General features: G+C 37.4%; 1 protein-coding gene across 2 annotated transcripts in view; it reads left to right on the top strand.

Annotated features, from left to right (window-relative positions):
• Nucleotides 1-19,879, top strand: part of TOP2B (DNA topoisomerase II beta) — a 66,347-nt gene that overhangs the window by 35,920 nt on the left and 10,548 nt on the right. For both annotated transcript variants that reach the window (XM_032996955.2, XM_032996948.2), the window contains exons 12-28: nt 2,846-3,003; nt 3,723-3,848; nt 4,681-4,791; nt 4,871-4,976; nt 5,175-5,284; nt 7,989-8,081; nt 8,175-8,289; nt 10,385-10,506; nt 11,312-11,460; nt 12,314-12,545; nt 13,999-14,133; nt 14,587-14,787; nt 16,446-16,641; nt 16,816-16,907; nt 18,074-18,229; nt 18,369-18,452; nt 19,517-19,714. In XM_032996955.2, coding sequence (XP_032852846.1) covers nt 2,846-3,003; nt 3,723-3,848; nt 4,681-4,791; nt 4,871-4,976; nt 5,175-5,284; nt 7,989-8,081; nt 8,175-8,289; nt 10,385-10,506; nt 11,312-11,460; nt 12,314-12,545; nt 13,999-14,133; nt 14,587-14,787; nt 16,446-16,641; nt 16,816-16,907; nt 18,074-18,229; nt 18,369-18,452; nt 19,517-19,714 — 2,384 coding nt within the window. The remainder of the gene's footprint in view (nt 1-2,845; nt 3,004-3,722; nt 3,849-4,680; nt 4,792-4,870; nt 4,977-5,174; nt 5,285-7,988; nt 8,082-8,174; nt 8,290-10,384; nt 10,507-11,311; nt 11,461-12,313; nt 12,546-13,998; nt 14,134-14,586; nt 14,788-16,445; nt 16,642-16,815; nt 16,908-18,073; nt 18,230-18,368; nt 18,453-19,516; nt 19,715-19,879) is intronic.

Raw genomic sequence — 19,879 nt, 5'->3', positions numbered from 1 at the left:
GCTGCCTAGTTATTCTTGTATGGGGAGCAGGAGTTGTGTGTCTCCCAAGGGGGCTTACCCAGGTATTGGTTTATGGAAGATCTGGAACATACTAGATTTCTCACACTGAAGGCATTGCACAATTGGGCTGGATCCACAGGAAGGCAGAGAGGCTTTCAGTTTCTGAATACAACGTGTGTTGTCATAGTCACACTTGGCCTGACTTTCTGAAGTGTTATATATACTGGCAGAGATGTTTTAAAATGGAAGAACACAAATAATACGTTTAATAAAAAGTTCTTTAGTCCTTTATTTTTAAAGACTGAAGGTACCATATGGGTCATCTGTTTGCTCTTGAAAATCGATCAGAATTTTTTTGTTCCTTTCTGCACGAGAACTAAGTTAATACTATAATCAGGATCTCTGACCTCGGTAGAAAGCCCCTTTCTTGGAGAAAGGGAAGGCAGAAGATAAAAGAGGAGAGGGACTCTATTAGTGTGGCTGAGCGTGGGTTGGTTGCTCTGCTCCTGAGAACTTGTCTCAATGATTTTTAGTTGGTGCCTGCATCTGACTGAAAGCTTGATGTTTCTTAACATAAGGGGCAAAGGAAGTCCTGGTGCCATGGAGATTCCTTAATGACTTCACAGACAAGACACTGTAGAACCATCAGTCTTTCTGTCTTTGGGATCTCGATAGCAAGGATTGGGGAGTCTCAAAGTCAGGTGAAGTAAGGGCTGTGCATGCTCCTATGTGAGAGAGGTGGTGGTCACCTCCAGGTCTAAAAAATTCAACTCTTTGCTACGAATGTGCACGTAACTAAGCATATCACAGAGAGTTACACAGTTACAAATAGTCCTTTCAAAAGAATTTCAGACCCCTCCATAAGCTGGAGAAAAGGTTTAACCAATACGTGAAGGTCTGGTTTCAAGGAGATTGCTTCAGGACATTGGTGTATGTCACAGAGAGGTTATCTGTAATCTGGCAGCAAAATACACTAGTCTTATTTGATGGAGTTGTGTTTCGGCACAAATAAATATTTGGAAGGATCCCAGGAATTACACTTTCATAAGCACCTCACGTCAGTTGAGGAAACAGGGTTGGGGTTCTGATGGTTTCTAATATCAGGTGCCAGTAGTTGTTGGACTGAAGTAGTTCAGTGCAGCTGGGAGAGAATAGTGTCTGGGCACAGACCTCTCTGGCCTTAATTCTTCCTGTGGTTCTGGGATTTCAAGAGTGAATTTTTAGCTGAGGTCCAGCATCAGCAGGTTTCTTGGGTGCCAGGTACTACTGAATTTTTGAATCAATACTGGTTAGTGGTTAGGAATAGGAGAGAGATGTATCTGAATAGTGATGTGCTTGCTGCAGATTTCTTTCAGCCCTGAAAAGAGTGAGTCCTATACCTGGTCATTCTTGCTTTCTTGAGATCTTTGTGACATATACATGGTTTCATGGCTTGTTGGAGAAGAGGTAGAAATGAAAGGAAAATAAAGAATCAGGAATAGGAATATAGGATTGTAAGGGAGCAGCTGGATTACTAAATCTGGTGAGGCAAAAAAGCTTTCTTTGAACTTGCCAGTTCATGTAGTTTTCGAGTTCTGTAGAGCTGTGTTCAGGAAAATACCTGGCACATTGTGTTTCCGTGAAACTAATTGCTAATGATTGCATCCATTCCAGAAGAAAGTGCACCTGGATGATATTCAGATGTGTTTTCTGCAGTTCATTTGGGAAAAAAAAAGATTGGCTGTCATATATATTCTGAAGCAGCAGACTAGTATTTTTCTTAATATTTGGATTCCACCTTGCTGATAGCACGGTAGCTATTGACACCTTTTGACACAGTGTGAATAGCTACCTAATTTAGATTATATTAAGCCATATGTCTGATGCAGAAGACCAAAGGTGTTGAGTGTAAGTTCTGAGTGAAAGGAACTGCAGGGTTGTTTTTACCTACCAGGTAAAAGCAAATCAAAGTACCTATTTTAAATGCCAATATATTCAAAGCTATCTTATTAGCAGTAAGTGAGACTCAACCAGCTTGAAGTTTTTTTGTAGTCTTTCCTACCACTTGGCCTTGAAAAAATAGCAAAACTGCTTAACGAGCATTTGCACCCTTGGAAAATGGTGGATTCCTTGTTTGAAGCTGATTATGATTTAAAACATGTATTCAGCTATCGCAGTTGCAATAAACAGAACAGTTTTGAGCACACTGGACAGAGGGGCACTGAAATGCAGTGTGTCTTGTAGAATCAGAATTACATTATTAGTAAAGGTTTGTTTCTTCTGTTTGAGAAATTTCTGAGAATGTATAATAAGTGTAAATGTTCTGATCTTTTGAGCTTTTCTGTCAAGTTTTTCTTGCAGTGGCCTGGCTTCAGCCGATGGACAATAAAAAAAGAAACCCCCAAAAATGTAATTTCAGAAATTACTTCTGAAAATATACTGTGAGGAAAGGGGAACTGCATAATGGGAAATAACTCCTGTATATAACTCAGACGTGCATAATGTATGTGTGTAAGAAATTTGCAGCTAGGAAGATGAAATGGTAAAGGTACAGAAGCAATGTGTCTTCCTCTGTGCAGCCAGACGGGGGCCGTTACGCAAGACGCGTCAGCGTTGCATTCCATTTGTCTGTTCTGCTCCGCGTTCATAGCACTCCGCAGGGTGTTGCTAAGGGCAAGGACACTTATGCTTCTGGTGTAGTTTAGTGGTGTAGAGGGCCGTCCCTAAAAATACAAGTTCAGCCTATTTAAATTACCTCACATAGAGGAGGAAGAATATTCATGGCTGTAATTGTGTTTCTGTTCCTGAGTTTAAAAGTTATGCTTTCTGTTTTTTTGCCTCGCTTGTACTTCTTCCTGGACTGCAGGTGGCAAGCATTCCTTGGACTGCACATTAATATTAACAGAAGGAGACTCTGCCAAATCTTTAGCTGTCTCTGGCTTAGGTGTTATTGGTAGAGACAGATACGGAGTATTCCCACTCAGGGGTAAAATTCTCAATGTTCGAGAAGCTTCTCACAAACAGGTAAGTAGTCTTGTCATCTCCTTTTAGCTGACAAACGGATGTCTCCTGTTTATTTTGGATTTCTAGTGTTACATCTTCATATTTTTATTTCAATTTTTTCATTAAAATCTTGTGGCTGGCATTTCAGAAAGTACCGGCTACTTTAAAGCCTGGGATAAGCCTGGAGACATTAAGTGTAGTAGTAAAGTACTGAAATGAAAAAATTAATTTCTTCAAGTGCAAGGAAATTCTACTATGACTCATATTAACATTTTACATCAATACTTAAAAACCCTAAAATTTCACATTCTCTCCACTGCCATGTGTTTTCATTGACTAGCAATGTAAGGCAGTAGCAGCAGCGTTACCCTATTGCATCACCTCTGCTGCCCTTCATAATTTGTCTATAATAAGAGTTGCATTGCAGGTGCCCATAGAAATAGTTGGAAGAGAAGGCGGCTTTGTGAGGTGACTTTGTTACCTGCACTTTTCTCCCTGCCTTCTGCACCCAAAGTGCTCTGGCTGTAGGGGAGAAAAGGGAGTGGTGCCGTCTTGAGAATGTGCATGTAGAAAAGAAATATTTACAAGTGTGAAGGCTGCAAGAGGGCTGGGGATAAAAAGGTAATGAAGGTGGGGTAGGGGTGCATTGAAAAAGTAGCTATAAAGCGCACCTAAAATGATTAGGATATTTCTGAATTTCTGCTTTTTACACTGACTGCAAAGATAATCTTTTTATACAGATCATGGAAAATGCAGAAATCAACAACATCATCAAAATAGTTGGACTACAGTACAAGAAAAGCTATGAAGATCCAGAATCTCTGAAAAGTTTGAGATATGGAAAAATTATGATCATGACAGATCAGGTTGGTCTGAAATTCACAGGTTTTGATATACAGAGCTTCCTAAAATGTGCTTTGCTGCAATTTGCTAGGTTACATTTTTGTGCATTGTAACCTGTCTCCGTGTTATGACAATATGGATATATTCAGAGGGTATCCATAATTTATGAGGTTTCTTTATGGGAATAATTTATCCAGATGCTGTTCTGGTTGCTCCAAATGAACTACTGAACTTTGCACAGTAGAAGAGACACCAAAATAATAATAAAAACATGTATAAACAAGAATGCTTTTGGTAAGTCAAAAAATATATTGAAAGTAAGGATAAAAGGGAACAGTAGATGAGGTAGTAATGCTAGAAAGTCAGGGAGAGCCAAGAATGCAGGCAATTATTTTTGGATAATCTCATTAAGTGTTTTGTTTATTGTTTAGATTTTAGAAGTCTAGGAATCCTATGCTTTGGATATTTGTGAAGCTTTGTTCTTTCTTCCCAGAGAGGTTGAACTATCAGACATCTTAACACCAGTGAGCGCTGTGAGCCAGGCTTGGCTTTCTTCCACAGAGACTCAGCTCTGTGGTGTCTGGGAGAGCTGTCTAGCTCTGGGAGAGACATGCCACGGGCAGAGAAACCCTGGAGCTGCAGCTGTGCTCTTGGCTTGGAAGAGCTTCTTATTAGCTCGGGGACAGTGCCATTCACGGGTGGCTATTTTGTACCCAGGTCCAGTCTGGAATCCAAATTAAAACTAACTGTTCCCTTCCATGTTTTCTGTCAACAGACATTGTTTTGATGTATCAAGGCCAGCGAGTGGGGTTTTGGGTAGTTTTGGGGGATCTGACATTTTATGTTCTGATTCAGGATCAGGATGGATCTCACATAAAAGGCTTGTTGATCAATTTTATTCATCACAATTGGCCATCGCTGTTGAAACATGGTTTTCTTGAGGAATTCATCACTCCTATTGTAAAGGTATGGGTTCTATTAATGACATTTTATCTATTACTTACAGTGCAGCAGAGAAATTGATATTTATTTATTTTTTTTAAAGGCAAGCAAAAATAAGCAAGAACTTTCATTCTATAGTATTCCTGAATTTGATGAGTGGAAGAAGCATATGGAGAACCATAAAGCATGGAAGATAAAATACTACAAAGGTTTGTTTAAAAACAAACAAGTGAGCCTCACGAATCTAAAAATGCACAATAAATGGGTGCTGTGAAGATTTATTTGTAGCTGTTTTCACTATACTATCTTCTGTAATGATTTTATAATATTCCCTGTAAAATAAAAGAGGTAAAACAATAAAACTTAAATTTTGAACATGGAGTAACTATTTTTTTTTTCTTGTACAGGTTTGGGTACCAGCACTGCTAAAGAAGCAAAAGAATACTTTGCTGACATGGAAAGACATCGGATCTTATTTCGATACGCTGGTCCTGAAGATGATGCTGCCATTACACTGGTAAGAATTTACAGAAGTGCTTCAGTGTGATAGGGCTTCCTCATGTGCCATTTTCAACAAACAATGGAAGCTAAAACCTGACAGGTTTGGGTTGGGTTTTTTTGTGTAACTGAAAGGAAAAGTTTTGTGAGAGAAGCAGCTTTTGGAAAAGATTTTAAATTTGGCAATAAGAGCTTTATCTGCGCTACAGGTCAACTCTACCATGTGCATAGTAGATTTGATCAATTTTATATGGTGTGGGTATAAAGAAACATTACATTCAGGCTTGCTTTTAAAGACAGAACATGCACAAGAGTATTCTGAATAAGGCAATAGAGCCCAAACAAATGATGTTTCACATTTGCTTAGGGATCTGAATTTTGTTTCTGAGCAAATAAGATCACATAAATATTATTTATTCATTGAAGATATATTGGGGCGGCATATGTGTATTCATGCATACGTCATACGTATTTGAATTTGAAATCTTTGTCATGTGCAAGAAAGCACTTGTGTTTCAAAGAGAGCTTGTGGAAGGACAAAAGAAGGAGCGTCTGAAATGAAGCTGTTTTTTCAGGAAATGTTTCACCTTTTACCTACTTTAATTTGCTGTTTTAATTGTAGGCGATATTAGGGAGAAAAAAGGGTAGGAGAGAAAAAAATAAAAATGGGAAAATACCTATCTTGGACAAAACAACTTTTTCCTTATACTGTGGATCCAGTAAAGCGGTGTGGTTTTACTAACAGAAGTAGGTATGTGTTCTGTTGAAGAAAACGGGCCTGGTGTGTCAGCAGCTATTTGTACCACCCGCTTTACTTCTGCCCAAGAATATATTTACTTCTGTCACGTAACTGTGGTCCACGTATGTGGTTTGCCATCCCAGAGAAGGGGGCTCATCTCGATTGAAAAGGAGTCTGTGTATTTGCATATACAGTAAAGCAGCCGGTGGAGAGACCCTGAACTCCCTGATTAAAATTCTCAGCTCTGCAAATAGTCCTCCATATACAGGCTGATATCTGAAGGCACGTAACTTTTCATACTGAACCTCACTGTTGTCTAAAATGATATTCTGTCAATTCGGCGTGAAGCTAATCACCTCTGTTACTTTGGGAGCAACTACTGACTAGTACTGAAGCTGTTAACAGGAGCTTCGCTTATACTCCTACCCACATTTTCTCTACTGATAGTTATAATCCCAGCCCCAAATTTACCTCTGGGCATAGGTGGTGCAGGATTATAGGCCCTGCCAGGCCTCATGATAGTTGTAATTTAAGAAAACAAATATTATTTCACATAGCAAATTCTTCAGCATTCTGAAGAACTCTTTTGCTAGGAAATGAAGTCTTAGAATAGCAGTTTTAAGAGGAGAAATAAAAAACCCTTTTATTCTATTCAAGAATGAATATGTGAGAATAATTTTTATTCAAACTTTTTATTCTATTACTTCTATTCTTAATCTATTAAATTAATTCTTATGCTGGTCCAGCCCTTGGTCATTTGTCAATTCAGTGGTCTAGAAAAAGTATAGATACACTGAAAGAAGACAGAAGAAAACTGTAAGACTTTAGTCATGTTTTTACAAAAGTTTAATCTTAAGCCTTCAGATGTCTGACATTGTGAATTGTTGAGCTTGTTCACAAAAGAAGGCAATCCGATGCAAAACAGGGTGCTCTCACTTAGTCCCCTTCTCAGAGGGTAAGTTACTAAGGTTTGCTATTTATTGTGTAATTCCGTGGTCTCCAAGGAAATGAAACTACTCATGGAGCTCTTTTGGAGTGCTCCAGTCATATTCCTTTAAAAAAGATAGCACTGATGACTGTCGTCTGATGCAGGAGAGTGGTTGAAATCAGGGCATGATGGAGTCTCTGTATGTTATTCCCCGATAAAAAAAGGCAGTACTTCAATAGCTCACAAAATTTTCCCCAAATAGTTGAAATTTTGCTTAAACCACATATTCAGTTTTTATGTATTTTTCTCTTAGTCTTCTGGAGAAGAAATGCACTGGAGGAGAACTCTATTTCTGTAACAGGGCAGTCTTTCAGAACATTCCTGTGTCTTTTTGCAGTGATAAGTGATTGCTTTAAAGTGCGGCCTTGTGATCATGAAGACTAAGGCCCTCAGTCAGCTGGCCTAAACTCTGGCTCAGTCTTTTCATGAAGTGTCAATTTTGTCAAGTTGTCACTTTTCTTAAGAGGACTTTGGCCAACCACTCAGGAACAGCTACAAATTACTGGCATTCTGTGGCTGACAGAGAAAACGGGGGACAAGAGGGTGTGGTATTTTTATAATACATTAGGTTCATTTTTTTGATGGCAGCTGGTTATAGTTCAGTCTAAACGATGAACACAACCTTAAAATTATTTGGGAAAAGATCCCAACACCTTTAAACTTGTGTATCAAAGGACAATTCTGATGTGAGGAGAGGAATAAGAATGGTAAGATTTGTCAAAATGTGTACAGATTTTGAGAAAGTAATACGAATTTAAATAATGATCAGTGAGAGATCTGTCAGTTCAAAAAAACCTTGCGCAACAATGTCTGAAAGGTCACGTGCCTGTACTGCTGCTTAAACATAAAAATTAGTTTTATGTATTATCTTGTCCAAATAAGTATTATTGAATACCTGATCAGATAGAGCAGTACACTTAACATTCTGACTAAGGTAACATACATTTAGACAAAAATATATACGCTGATAATTTCGTGTACTTGGAATCTTTTCAGGCCTTCAGTAAGAAGAAGATTGATGACCGGAAAGAATGGTTAACAAACTTCATGGAGGACAGGAGACAGCGTCGGCTACACGGCCTTCCTGAGGTGAGTCCTAAATAATAGTAATAAATCTGGTTGGTGAGATTTAAATGTAAGGTAGTTTTTGTATTGAATGAATAATTTATGTGTGTTTTTCAGCAATTTTTATATGGTACAGCAACAAAACATTTGACTTACAATGACTTCATTAACAAGGAGTTGATCCTTTTCTCAAATTCAGACAATGAGAGATCTATTCCTTCCCTTGTTGATGGTAAGCTGATAATTCATCATGATTTGTTGGAACATTCCTCTTTATTGCTGTTTAAGCCTGTGATTTGTATTGGAAATCAATGCATTCAAGTAAAGCATATAAGAACTTTTCTGGTTTTGTTTGTTATCGTTCATATGCTGAGGAATTGATGTGTTTCTTCTGTGAGGAAGTTTAAGGCTGTGGCTGTGCAGCCTTTTTACTTAACCAGACCTGTTCCCGAGTCTATACAAGTGCTTTGTTTCTAGTCAAGCCATCAGAGAAAACAAGTCTTTTAAGTGCTCATAATAATTAAAATTCAAGCCACCAGCTGAGTGCAGATGAAGATGCAAATGTTTTCTCCCTTCAGTTTTAAACTACAGGCAGTCTTTTACTGGTTACTGACTTTTCCTGTAATCTTGCTCGGGTTCCGTCAGTCAAGTTTGCTAATTCTCCCCTTGCAATAGCATGAACATTAAAAGAAGCAGCGTACTACCCTACAGCTTCATTTGTAAAACTGTCTGCAGACAGCGTGAGCAGACATGTTATTGTCAGCATGCATATGAGGTTTCATGGAGGAGTGGGGGGGAAGAAGTGTATTTATTTCCACTTTTCACTACATTTTTTATAGCAGAGGTGGTCAGCCGCCTTGACACTACAGACCCATTCCAAAATATTCACACAGTGAGGGTTTCTTATATTTTAGATGAGAAAGTGGGGTAGGTCACAGGTGGGTAGGGGTAGTAGCTTCCTGGCAGGATGGATTTCCAGCTGTGCTGCAGAATGAGGCTGGGTTAGGTGTGCAAATACATCTCTAGGCAATCCGAGAATGTCAGTCTCTGTTCCAACTTCTCCAGATTTGCTTCCTCCCTTAGTTGGCTACTCGGATTAACTGTAGTCTCTATGCAAACATTTCATAGTTTACTGCTCTGGAGGAGGATTCACTGTAGAGCTGCATGTTTCAAGAGGTCATTGTTCCTTGTAGCATGCTCTACCCTGACTGCTTTTCTCACAAACAGCAGAAAGATTTTGCTGAAACTTAAAATAAAGAATGACCTTGAAGTAGATAACTGTTCATTTCAATTGAAGTTCTCCAAGATTGTGTCTACAGAAGTGTAAGACAATGAGAAGGGAATGTATTTATTTATATATGTGTGTGTGCGCGTGTGTGTATAATGTCATGTGTATCTATATAATACTATACATATTATACATATTTGTTATCAGTGTCACACGTATGTATAATACTATAAATGTATAGTATACACTATACACATACAGTATGTGCATTATTATACAGATAATTATACATATTTTACCTATACTTCCGCTGTAAATCTGTATCCTGGGCGTGGTTATGTGAACTCTTCAGTAGGTAGTACTCTAGCAATGGGTTTTGTTCTTCAGTATCATCTGGCAATATATAACAGGCATATCTCAGAAAAAAATGAAGAGGAAGAACACTGAATAGACTAATAACTGTGATCTAGGACTGCTTATCAGTTCTAGATAACATGCACAGAAAATGATGCAATCCTTTCCACACAGGTGCTGTGCTTACAGTGTGCCTAAACAATAAAAATAAATCAGAAGATCAAAGGGACTGGCTTCTTAAAATATTCAAAGATCTAAAAGGGAGACAAATAACGTATATTTTTGTTGAATTTTGATGAGTGAGACTTTCACATAAAAGATTTCAGAGTGCTTTAAAAATACATGTAAGCTACAGGTGCAGATGTTACTACTGAATTTGTGTTGATATTCTTAGGAAACAGATTTTGCTGAGTAGACTGGAAAGAAACTTGACTTGTGGACTCTGTACATTTAGGTTAAAGTTGCTGTTTATTAGAATAACGTATTAAATGCCACATAGTAATATTTGGCTGAAAGGGTTAAGTTTCTGCTTTTCTGGTAACTTTTTCAGTTTGGTAAAGTACTTTTTTATTATAAAAGAACAGATGTTAATTTGTTGTTTTGTTAATATTACAGTGTGCATTTGTTTCCATTTAATGCTTAGTCTTCTTTGGAGAGATTAGAAAAGTTAATAAGGCAAACCAAGTTTATTACTTAAAAAAATATGCTTCTTTACGTGTTGAAAATGGGATATTCTTCTTAATAGGTTTAAAACCAGGACAACGCAAAGTTTTATTCACTTGCTTTAAGAGAAATGATAAACGTGAGGTAAAGGTTGCTCAGCTGGCTGGTTCTGTTGCTGAAATGTCAGCTTATCACCATGGGGAGGTGAGTATGAAGGGTGGTGAAGTTGTGAGGAGTTTTAGCCCATATAAAACATTAGGTAAATGCTTACTGTATTGAAATTGCAAACCTACTGACTGTGAGTCTACTAATCATGGGTTGACTTTTAAAGAAAATGAACCAAACAGTACATAGCTTAATAAGACAGCATGTTTCCATTCTTTCCCAGTCTTTGTGTGCAGTGGTATCCCAAAGAGTTTATGGGTTGGGATGGAATAGCAGGTAACTAATTACCTACGTTGCTTTTAGATTCTCAAATCATAGGAATATAGGAACTGTATACTAGGACAATTTTTGTCTTAAACCAGAAATACAGCCTTTTAAGGTAAGAAGAATAGATACTGTTCTTTGAAAACTTGATACAGTGTTGGAACAGATTATTTCTATCTCCTGTTTTGTTTATATTTACCTGAAGTACTAGCAAGAGTTGTGATATTAGCAGTCTCTCTCCATCCCTTCTTCTCTCCCTTGGAAAGCAATGGGTCGTAGTTTGTGCCCCTTTCATTCCTCCAGAGAAGTGCTTCAGAAAAACTGAAGAAGCCGGGGGGTTTTCATAAGCACAGAGTGTAAGGACAGTTAAATCAGGGAGGCAATGTGTCTGTGGAGTAGGAAGCATTATATGTTTTGCCAGCAGCTCTTGCAATAGGTTTATGGTGTTCCTTTCTCAGGGAGGCTACTTTTGTGAAGTTGAAATCAGGTTAGTCACACAATTCTTGAGCAATAAAAATATATTTTATTGGCAGATTAGGAAAAACTATCTCCTCTTATATGAATATGTGTTTTCTTGCAGCAAGCATTAATGATGACTATTGTCAACTTGGCTCAGAACTTTGTTGGAAGTAACAATGTTAATCTGCTACAACCCATTGGTCAGTTTGGCACCAGGCTTCATGGTGGAAAGGATGCTGCCAGCCCGCGCTATATTTTCACCATGTTAAGGTAAACACAAATGTAAATGCATGCTTTTAAAAAGCCTAATTATGAAACTAATCCTTTCACAACACTACGGGGGTTTTCTGTGGGCGGGGCATGGGGGAGGATTGGAATATTTTGATAGAAGCTCAAATTCCGCTTTACATCTAGAAGTGTGGTTTTGCACATGGATTTTGTTTGCATGATTTTCCATGCATAGGAGTATTTTACAAGCTATGTTGCTTCTTTTATTTCCTAATTTCAGTGTAATATTTTGCCTAAAATTCCTTGTAGCTTCTTCTTTTCTTCTAATTGTAAGCTTTATACACATGTATCCCTTTCTCATGTATGTTCTTTCTGTGGCAACCTAGTTTTTTACATTTTCCTTTTTGCGTGAGGTGCTGGAAATCATATTCACCCAGGACAATGTTCTAGATGAGCAAAGGAAACCACCAGTAAAACCTCTGTAGTATTTTCAGAGTCTCTTAGGTCTACAAGTAAGCAACAAAGTTTTGCAACTGTTTGCTTGCTGTGTTGCTTTATTACTGGGTGACTTCCCGTCACATTGAACTGTGTGTTCTGAGTGCCTCAAAGAATGCTCTTTTTGTAGATGTTAAATGTCGTCAGTTACTAGTGTATTGTGTACACGTGTTATTGTGAGGGAAACAAACATCATCTGTTACGAACACACTCTTCCATTGGGAAGACCTTCCTTTTCTCGGGAGGTATGTACCTTGTATTTTCAGCTTCAGAATGGCAAAGAGAAAAGAAGACGTGAAAAACACAAATAGATCGCATCTGGAGCCAAGAGCTGTTAAAACATTATGTATTTACTCACTGGACTGCAGTTAAACAGTTTTCTTCTTTCTCTTTTTTACAGCCCTTTAGCGAGGCTGCTTTTTCCATCAGTGGACGACAACTTGCTGAAATTCCTTTATGATGACAACCAGCGTGTAGAGCCCGAATGGTATATTCCCATCATTCCTATGGTTTTAGTAAATGGAGCTGAAGGAATTGGTACTGGATGGGCTTGCAAACTGCCAAACTACGATACCAGAGAGATTGTAAACAATGTCAGACGGATGCTGGATGGCTTAGATCCCCACCCAATGGTAAAAATACTCGTATATACTGGTATTTTATGTGTTTGCTTATTTTGTACTTACAGAGTGAATTTGCATCACTCTAGAAATGCTTGATGATTGAAACATCTGAGTTGGGTTGTCCCAGTAATTTTCTGTAGGAGCTTTACTTGACTGTTGAGTTGAGGCTGGGGAAGTTCACCTTGAAGCAGAAACATTGCAATTTGTGTTTTTCCAATTATTTCAGAGGCCTTTTTCTTCAGTCTGCTGAGCGTAAGCCTTCACAGTTGCAAATGTTACAGGGTAGTTGTGGCATGGCAGTAGAGTAAAAAGTTGTACCGCTCGTTCCTTTTTGCAGGTACTACCACTTCAGCCAAACTTAACTTTTCCTCTGCCCTGTCTGAACTGTACTCTCTTTTCTATATCTGTAAGTGCCGGTGAAGATAGTGTCACTGTTCAAGAAAATCGGCAGCTTCTGAACTGCAATTAACTTCTGTTCCTTTATTTAAAATTTTATAAGAAGTCTCAGAAGTGGTGTATACTTGAAAAACTTTGGACGGGAAGAATACCCAGTGTACCCAGAATATCTGTAACCAACAGATGAAATACAGATAGTGCAACCTTTACTACACAGCTGATGGATATCAATACTTCACTGTGTTTACCAAGTCACAGAAGCAGAAACATCATTTCTTCTCTACTTAGATCACCATTCACTGAGTGTGTAGTATCGATTTTCATGACGTAGTAGATTTCCTTTTGCAAGTTCTTGGGAACGATGAATACTTTTTTTTTTTTTTTTTTTTTTAAATTAATGAAATCCATTGCCCTTCCTTTAGGACTCCTAGGCCTTCTGTGTAGTCTCACAGTCAATTGAAGCTTCACTGTGGTTGAAAGAGGCAGTTCTGCCTCCATCTAGCTCCTTTCTGTATGCTGGTATGTGTTTGTGGCTGCATGGTAAGCTGGATAAGGGAATCAATTCAGTTTAAACAAAATTTCCCACCCTGTTAGTTCCTTTTATACTGGATGGGTTCCACTATCTTTGCCAAACAGCACAAGAATGAAAAAGTGGTTAGAGGAGGTAGCACCACTTCTGTAAAGTTATTGTGAGACTGGGGTGTTAATCTGCTTTCTGTCATGCCTTATCTGTGCTTGCAGTTTTCTTTAAAAAAGAAAAAAACCTCCAAACAAACAAACCACAAACAAAACAAAGAAACCTACCACCTCACTGGGTTCAGATGCATCTTCTTAATCATTTATCTACTCTCTGGACATTAAGATACTTGTTCCTGTCACTTGCATGTGTGTATTCTGTTTTTTCTGTAGTATTTTTCCTATGACTTAAAATTTCCACAGGCATGAGAGGCTGGTTGATGGATTAGTGCAATATAAAGTGATAGGTGTATGGTGTATGGGAAACAAATATTTTTCTGACATTTTGTTAAAAAGATTATTACCACTTTGCTGTTTTTTGCAATTTCAGCTCCCCAATTACAAAAACTTCAAAGGAACCATTCAGGAACTTGGTCAAAACCAGTATGTAGTCAGTGGTGAAATATTTGTAGTGGACAGGAACACAGTAGAAATTACGGAGCTTCCTGTAAGGACATGGACGCAGGTAAGTAACAGTGAAATAAACTTACCTAAAACCCAAAAGCAACAAAAAGTTCTGTATTAAATTATTTAATCCTACATCTGAATGAGCTTATAACACAATTTCTGATGGTTATACACACATGGAAGGGAACGTGGTTTCATTCTTCTGTGTGCCTTTGCAGAAGATGTCTTTTTACTTGTGCCATCTGCTGTCTGTACTGCAAAGAATACCTGCTTCTCCTGCTGAATTCATATTTAATCCCCTTTTTCTTTTGAGTAGACTTTTCTGTCCTTGTTAGACGCCTCTTGTGTTTCTGGTAGTCTTGGCCTGCCTTTTACAGGTTATACTAATCTGTAAATTATAACTGGAATCAGATGTAATACACAAAGCTTTGAAATCTTATGTTGTTCAGTTGGTTCAAGGAATTGGAGATTTAAGAAACGTTTCTGGTTTTTACTACCCTATTTTTACTAGGTGTACAAAGAACAGGTTCTAGAACCTATGTTAAATGGAACTGAAAAAACTCCAGCATTAATTTCTGACTATAAGGAATACCACACTGATACGACTGTGAAATTTGTTGTGAAGATGACGGAAGAAAAACTTGCACAGGCAGAAGCTGCTGGATTGCACAAAGTCTTTAAGCTTCAAACAAGTCTTACTTGTAATTCTATGGTAACTTTTTCATGTTTGGCTATCAGAATCCTTACTGTTGCTTGTTGTAAACACGGATGTTTTTGTAGTGCACTTTGGTAGTAGGTATTGAACGGTCTATTGTGTATTTGAAATTGTTTGAGTAGTAGAAAATTGTAGTGATGACAAATATTAAGTCAATATGGATCAGCAAGCCCATTTTAGTCCCGATGAATCTTTCAGACCAAATGAGACAGGCTCTGGGTGGTTAGTTTCCTGTAACTGAAAATTTCCTGTGCAGCTGGCCAAAAATGGCTAATGTTAACTAGATCATACAAATAACTTTCTGCCATATTATAATTAGACTTGAGTTTTAAACTTGAGACAAGTTACGTTTTCAAAATTGCACTTTATGCAGGACTATTACTCTTCTAATAGGAATAAAATGATCCAATGTTTCCACCAACATAAATCCCATTTTAGGTTGTAAGGTATAGAAAACACTATCCTTAAGCTGCTGAAGACATAATAGTGATGTAAATTACTTAAATGGTTTATTCTGCTTGTAGCAAGGTGAGAGTAAGAATGTGAGTAAAAATACATGTCTGTCTATTATGAGAGGGATTTGAATTGTAAGATAATTTCTACCAGAATATTTCCAAACACCCTGGCTTTAGAGAGACTGAAAAAACAATTTATTTTTTTTTATGGCAGATACTACTTTCAAATATTATCCCAAAGCAAAAATACCATTACTGCTGCTCTTATTCTATAAATCAGAAGCTATGTGAAAATAGGTTAAAAATAAAGATCATAGAATTGTAAGAGGGAAACAGGCCTTGCTCAACTAATTTTGTGGAGTGTGCTTGAAATGTGAATCTACCAAATCAAGGTGATAGTATTTCTCAGGGGTTTAAACAACCGTATGAACTACGATGAGAATCTGTCTTCAAATTAATGTTTAAGAAGTTACAAAATGTTTTGCAGCTTAATCTTGCATTTTCTGCCTACTGAAATAAACAGCAAGGGCTGCTTGCTGTGTATGTGTAAGAATTAATCTGCCCTAGTGCAAGCATCTTAAAAAGTTAGGAGAGCTAGTCACTGCTCACGGGTTCCCAAACAGCTATTTTAGGCAGATGAGTTGCCCTCTAGAGGGGTTTATTTCTTCCAGCTGACTACAGAGGGGACCTGGGGTGACCCGGTCACCTAGAAGTGTCTAAACTGGAGATGTCAGAAATCAGGCAGGATTGTTTCCACCTGTGATGTAGGAATGATTGCTTACTTTCTTTGTCCTTGAACCTGAAGGGTGGCAGTTTTCACAGCTGAACTGAAAGATTCTTAAAGATGCTTTTCAACTCTTACATTAAATAGTTGTGAATCATTAGGTACTACTGAATTAGTGCTTTAATATTTAGGTAAAATTTGTTATTCAGCTGAATTCAGGCATGTTTTTCCATATAGCTGTCTTCCCGTTTGAATGTGTTACCATAAATCTCATCTTAAATCTACTTGTGAACAGAAATAAAATCTATCCAGCTATGTTCTGTGTGGTTCCATAGCAAGACTTGAGTTCACAGTCTTCAAAATACCGCTTCTCGGATGGTGCCTGTCTATGTACAGTGGAAATAAACTTGTACACAAAGGTTAACAAAGTCTGACTTGTGCAATCTCTCTCAAGCAGTATTTTATGTATTTTATAGGTGCTATTTGATCATATGGGATGCTTAAAGAAGTATGAAACTGTGCAAGACATCTTGAAGGAGTTCTTTGATTTGCGATTACATTATTACAGTTTACGCAAGGAATGGCTTGTGGGAATGTTGGGTGCAGAATCTACCAAGCTTAACAATCAAGCTCGTTTTGTTCTAGAGAAGATACAAGGAAAAATTACCATAGGTGAGTGAATGTAAGTTAGAATTGGTAACAGTGGGAGAAGATCTGGAAAGGATTTAAATACAGTAGAATGTACTTGCTTGCGTGACATTTATTTTCATAACACTGATTTTTTTTTTTTTGATTTTTTTTTTTTTTTCCCCCCTTCCCCTCTGGTTGTATGTGTGTGTCTTGTAGAAAACAGATCAAAAAGAGATTTGATTCAGATGTTGGTCCAGAGAGGTTATGAATCTGATCCAGTAAAAGCCTGGAAAGAAGCACAGGAAAAGGTAATAATCTGAAATCTGTGGATATGTTTGATGCTGTTAATGCTATAAATGATACGAAATTATTCAGATGTTTGTTTTCTAGTAGTCTAACTTAATTTATAACACACATAACACTTTAAAAAGATTATTTGTTACTCCTTATTGGCTTTCAGTTTTAAAAATACATTAAACTTCTACAAAAATACTATCACATAATATTTGTATTTCATACGGATAAGTCCTAGAAGAAAACTAGGTAATACAAGTCTGAAAATGAGAATGCGGAGGATTGAATTTCTTAATGTACCCAAATTGAAACTGGCAACTTTTAGTTTTTTTATTTCTGATGGATACATAAAGACTGGCTTTCCGATACATAAAATACTGCAGCAGTTACCCCACACATATAACTGATTCTGCCCTTATTATTTATTTGTCATATGATTGCAAAATGTAATTATTATATATAACTCGTCTGTTTTCTGTAATGAAACATGAATATTAGAAAGCTATGACTTTTGAACTTACGTTAGTAACTTTATTTCTGAGGTTTAATTTTTTACTGTTCCAAGAGAGATATGTGACAAGTTTAATTTCATGCTTTACTATGAGAAGATGGAACTACTTTGAAAAGCAGCTTAAAATTTTTGTCAGCCTCTCCTTTTCTGTGCCATTGCCACTGCTTTCGCTACTTCTTTTCATTTCTCATTTGATTTGCTTTGCTTTTTTTTTCTACTACTGTATTTTAAGCCCATGCAATGTGTTGTGTTTTATGACAAAACTATTATTATGAGAAATTTTGATCCACTTCCAAACCGCAGTTTGTACATTCAAGGCTTTGATAGCAGTTTTGATCCAAAAGACTCTGCTCATTTCTAAAGAAACAGATATACATGCATATATCCCAAGGGCAAAGGTCTCAACCCGGTGAGATAGCCGGGACAGTCCCGATATCTGTAGCCAACATGCAGGGCGTATGGCTAGCATTAGGTTCAGATTTATTTTCTTAAATCAAATGATTAAATAATCCAGGAACATGGCTTTTTGGAAGGGTTCAGAAAGTGTTAAGGTTCTTGAATCTATGAGGGCACACCTTACTAATCGGTGACGGTGCTCTGGAGCAGTGTTACAGTTCTTGCATAGAACTAAGATTATTAATACGTGTAATTGTGAACGTTTCACTTCAGGCAGCAGAAGAGGAAGACCCACAGAACCCGAATGATGATGCTTCTTCCGCTTCTGGCTCAACTTCTGGCCCTGACTTTAACTATATCTTAAACATGTCTCTCTGGTCACTCACGAAAGAGAAAGTGGAAGAGTTAATTAAGCAGAGAGATTCAAAGGTTAGTACACCATGGAAGGATTATTCTGAAATTATGTAGTATTTACTGATGTATCTAGTTGTGAATGCTCAGCCTCGATAGAATTTATTTTAGTTCTAACTTAGTAACTTGTCTTCTACCTACTACTTTCACGTTTTAGGAGAGAGAACTAAATGACCTTAAAAGGAAATCTTCTTCAGATCTGTGGAAAGAAGATTTAGCAGCCTTTGTTGAAGAGCTTGAAGTACGTTTTATTTTACATATCTTTCTAAAAATATCATATTAAAATCCATTTAATTAAAAGCATTAATATTTAAGCAGAACATAATAAAAAATACCACGTTTTGGATTAAAAGCAGATAGATCTCCAAATATCATGAGAAGTGGGAAATCAATATTGGGCATTCATATTCCTAGCTGTGTTCCTCAGGGATTGTCTCTTGCATCTCTACAATTTAATGTTTTTTCCAAGTCAGTGATGATGAAAGAAAAATTACCAGGAAAAAATTTGTTTTCAGGTGACACAAAAAACTGGGAGTAGTAACTGGTAATAGTAATAATTATTGGAGTTCTACATGGTCCAATTGGTTGTGAGGCAGTAAGTATTGTCAAATGCAAAGCTGTACATGTAGGGACGAAGTGTGTAGACTGTAAGAACTAGATGAGGGGCTCTTACTTGGCCTCATCAGTAACTCTGGAAAAAGGCAAAGTCCTGTTGGTGGGTAACTTGCTGAGCCTCAGCTTTCAGTGTTGCCTGGAAGGGGCTGATGTGATCTTTTGAAGTGACACAGGAAATCAAATAAGATGTTTGTTTTATTTCTCTCTGTGTTCGTGTTACAGCTGCACTTGGAAGCGTTCTGTTCAGATGTCTGTATTTCAGCTATATGTTCGCGCTGTGAAAAAAAGCTCATTAATGAACTAGGAAATGTATCTTAAAAATTACTCTAGAAACTAACTGCTTAAATTAAACGCTGAAATACTGAAGAATTACATCCATACCCAGACACGTACATGAGAAATAGAAACTTGATAAAAGAAAGATTTTCAGTTTAGCAGTGTCCAAAAGTTCATATTTATTTAATCTTGAGTAGAAGTGTAGTGTTTAACTGTTCCAGGGTAATGAAGAATTTACCAAGATTAAGTGGTTGGCCTTCCGTTACTGGAAGGTGTGTCACAATTCAAGTGAGAATCGAGGGAAGTCTTATGCTCCATGTTAAAATGACATTAATCTTAAAATAATCATCATGTTCCACTTTGTCCTCATTAAAAAAGAATGTTTTCCACCCACCCTGCCCCCTTGTTTGTTAGAAAGTAGAAGCACAAGAAAGAGAAGACGTTTTGGCTGGCATGGTTGGCAAACCAATAAAAGGCAAAGTTGGTAAACCCAAGATGAAGAAACTTCAGTTGGAAGAGACCATGCCATCACCATTTGGCAGAAGAATAGTTCCACAGATTACATCTGCCATGAAAGCTGATGCCAGTAGGAAATTGCTGAAAAAGAAAAAGGTAAATCAAAACTATTGCTATAGATTATTTATTGTTTAACTGCTGTATTTTTTTAGTCTGGTAGCATAAATCTCAACCTCTAGACCTCATAAATGCTGTATTCATACTGTTTTCCTGACCTAATGCATGAAGAAGTCAATACTGGAGTTCTTTTACGTTTGCAAG

Source organism: Tyto alba, unplaced genomic scaffold (assembly GCF_018691265.1).
Source record: "Tyto alba isolate M040663 unplaced genomic scaffold, T.alba_DEE_v4.0 Super-Scaffold_46, whole genome shotgun sequence".
NCBI lineage: Eukaryota > Metazoa > Chordata > Aves > Strigiformes > Tytonidae > Tyto > Tyto alba.
This window is presented reverse-complemented; position numbering and strand designations above follow the sequence as displayed.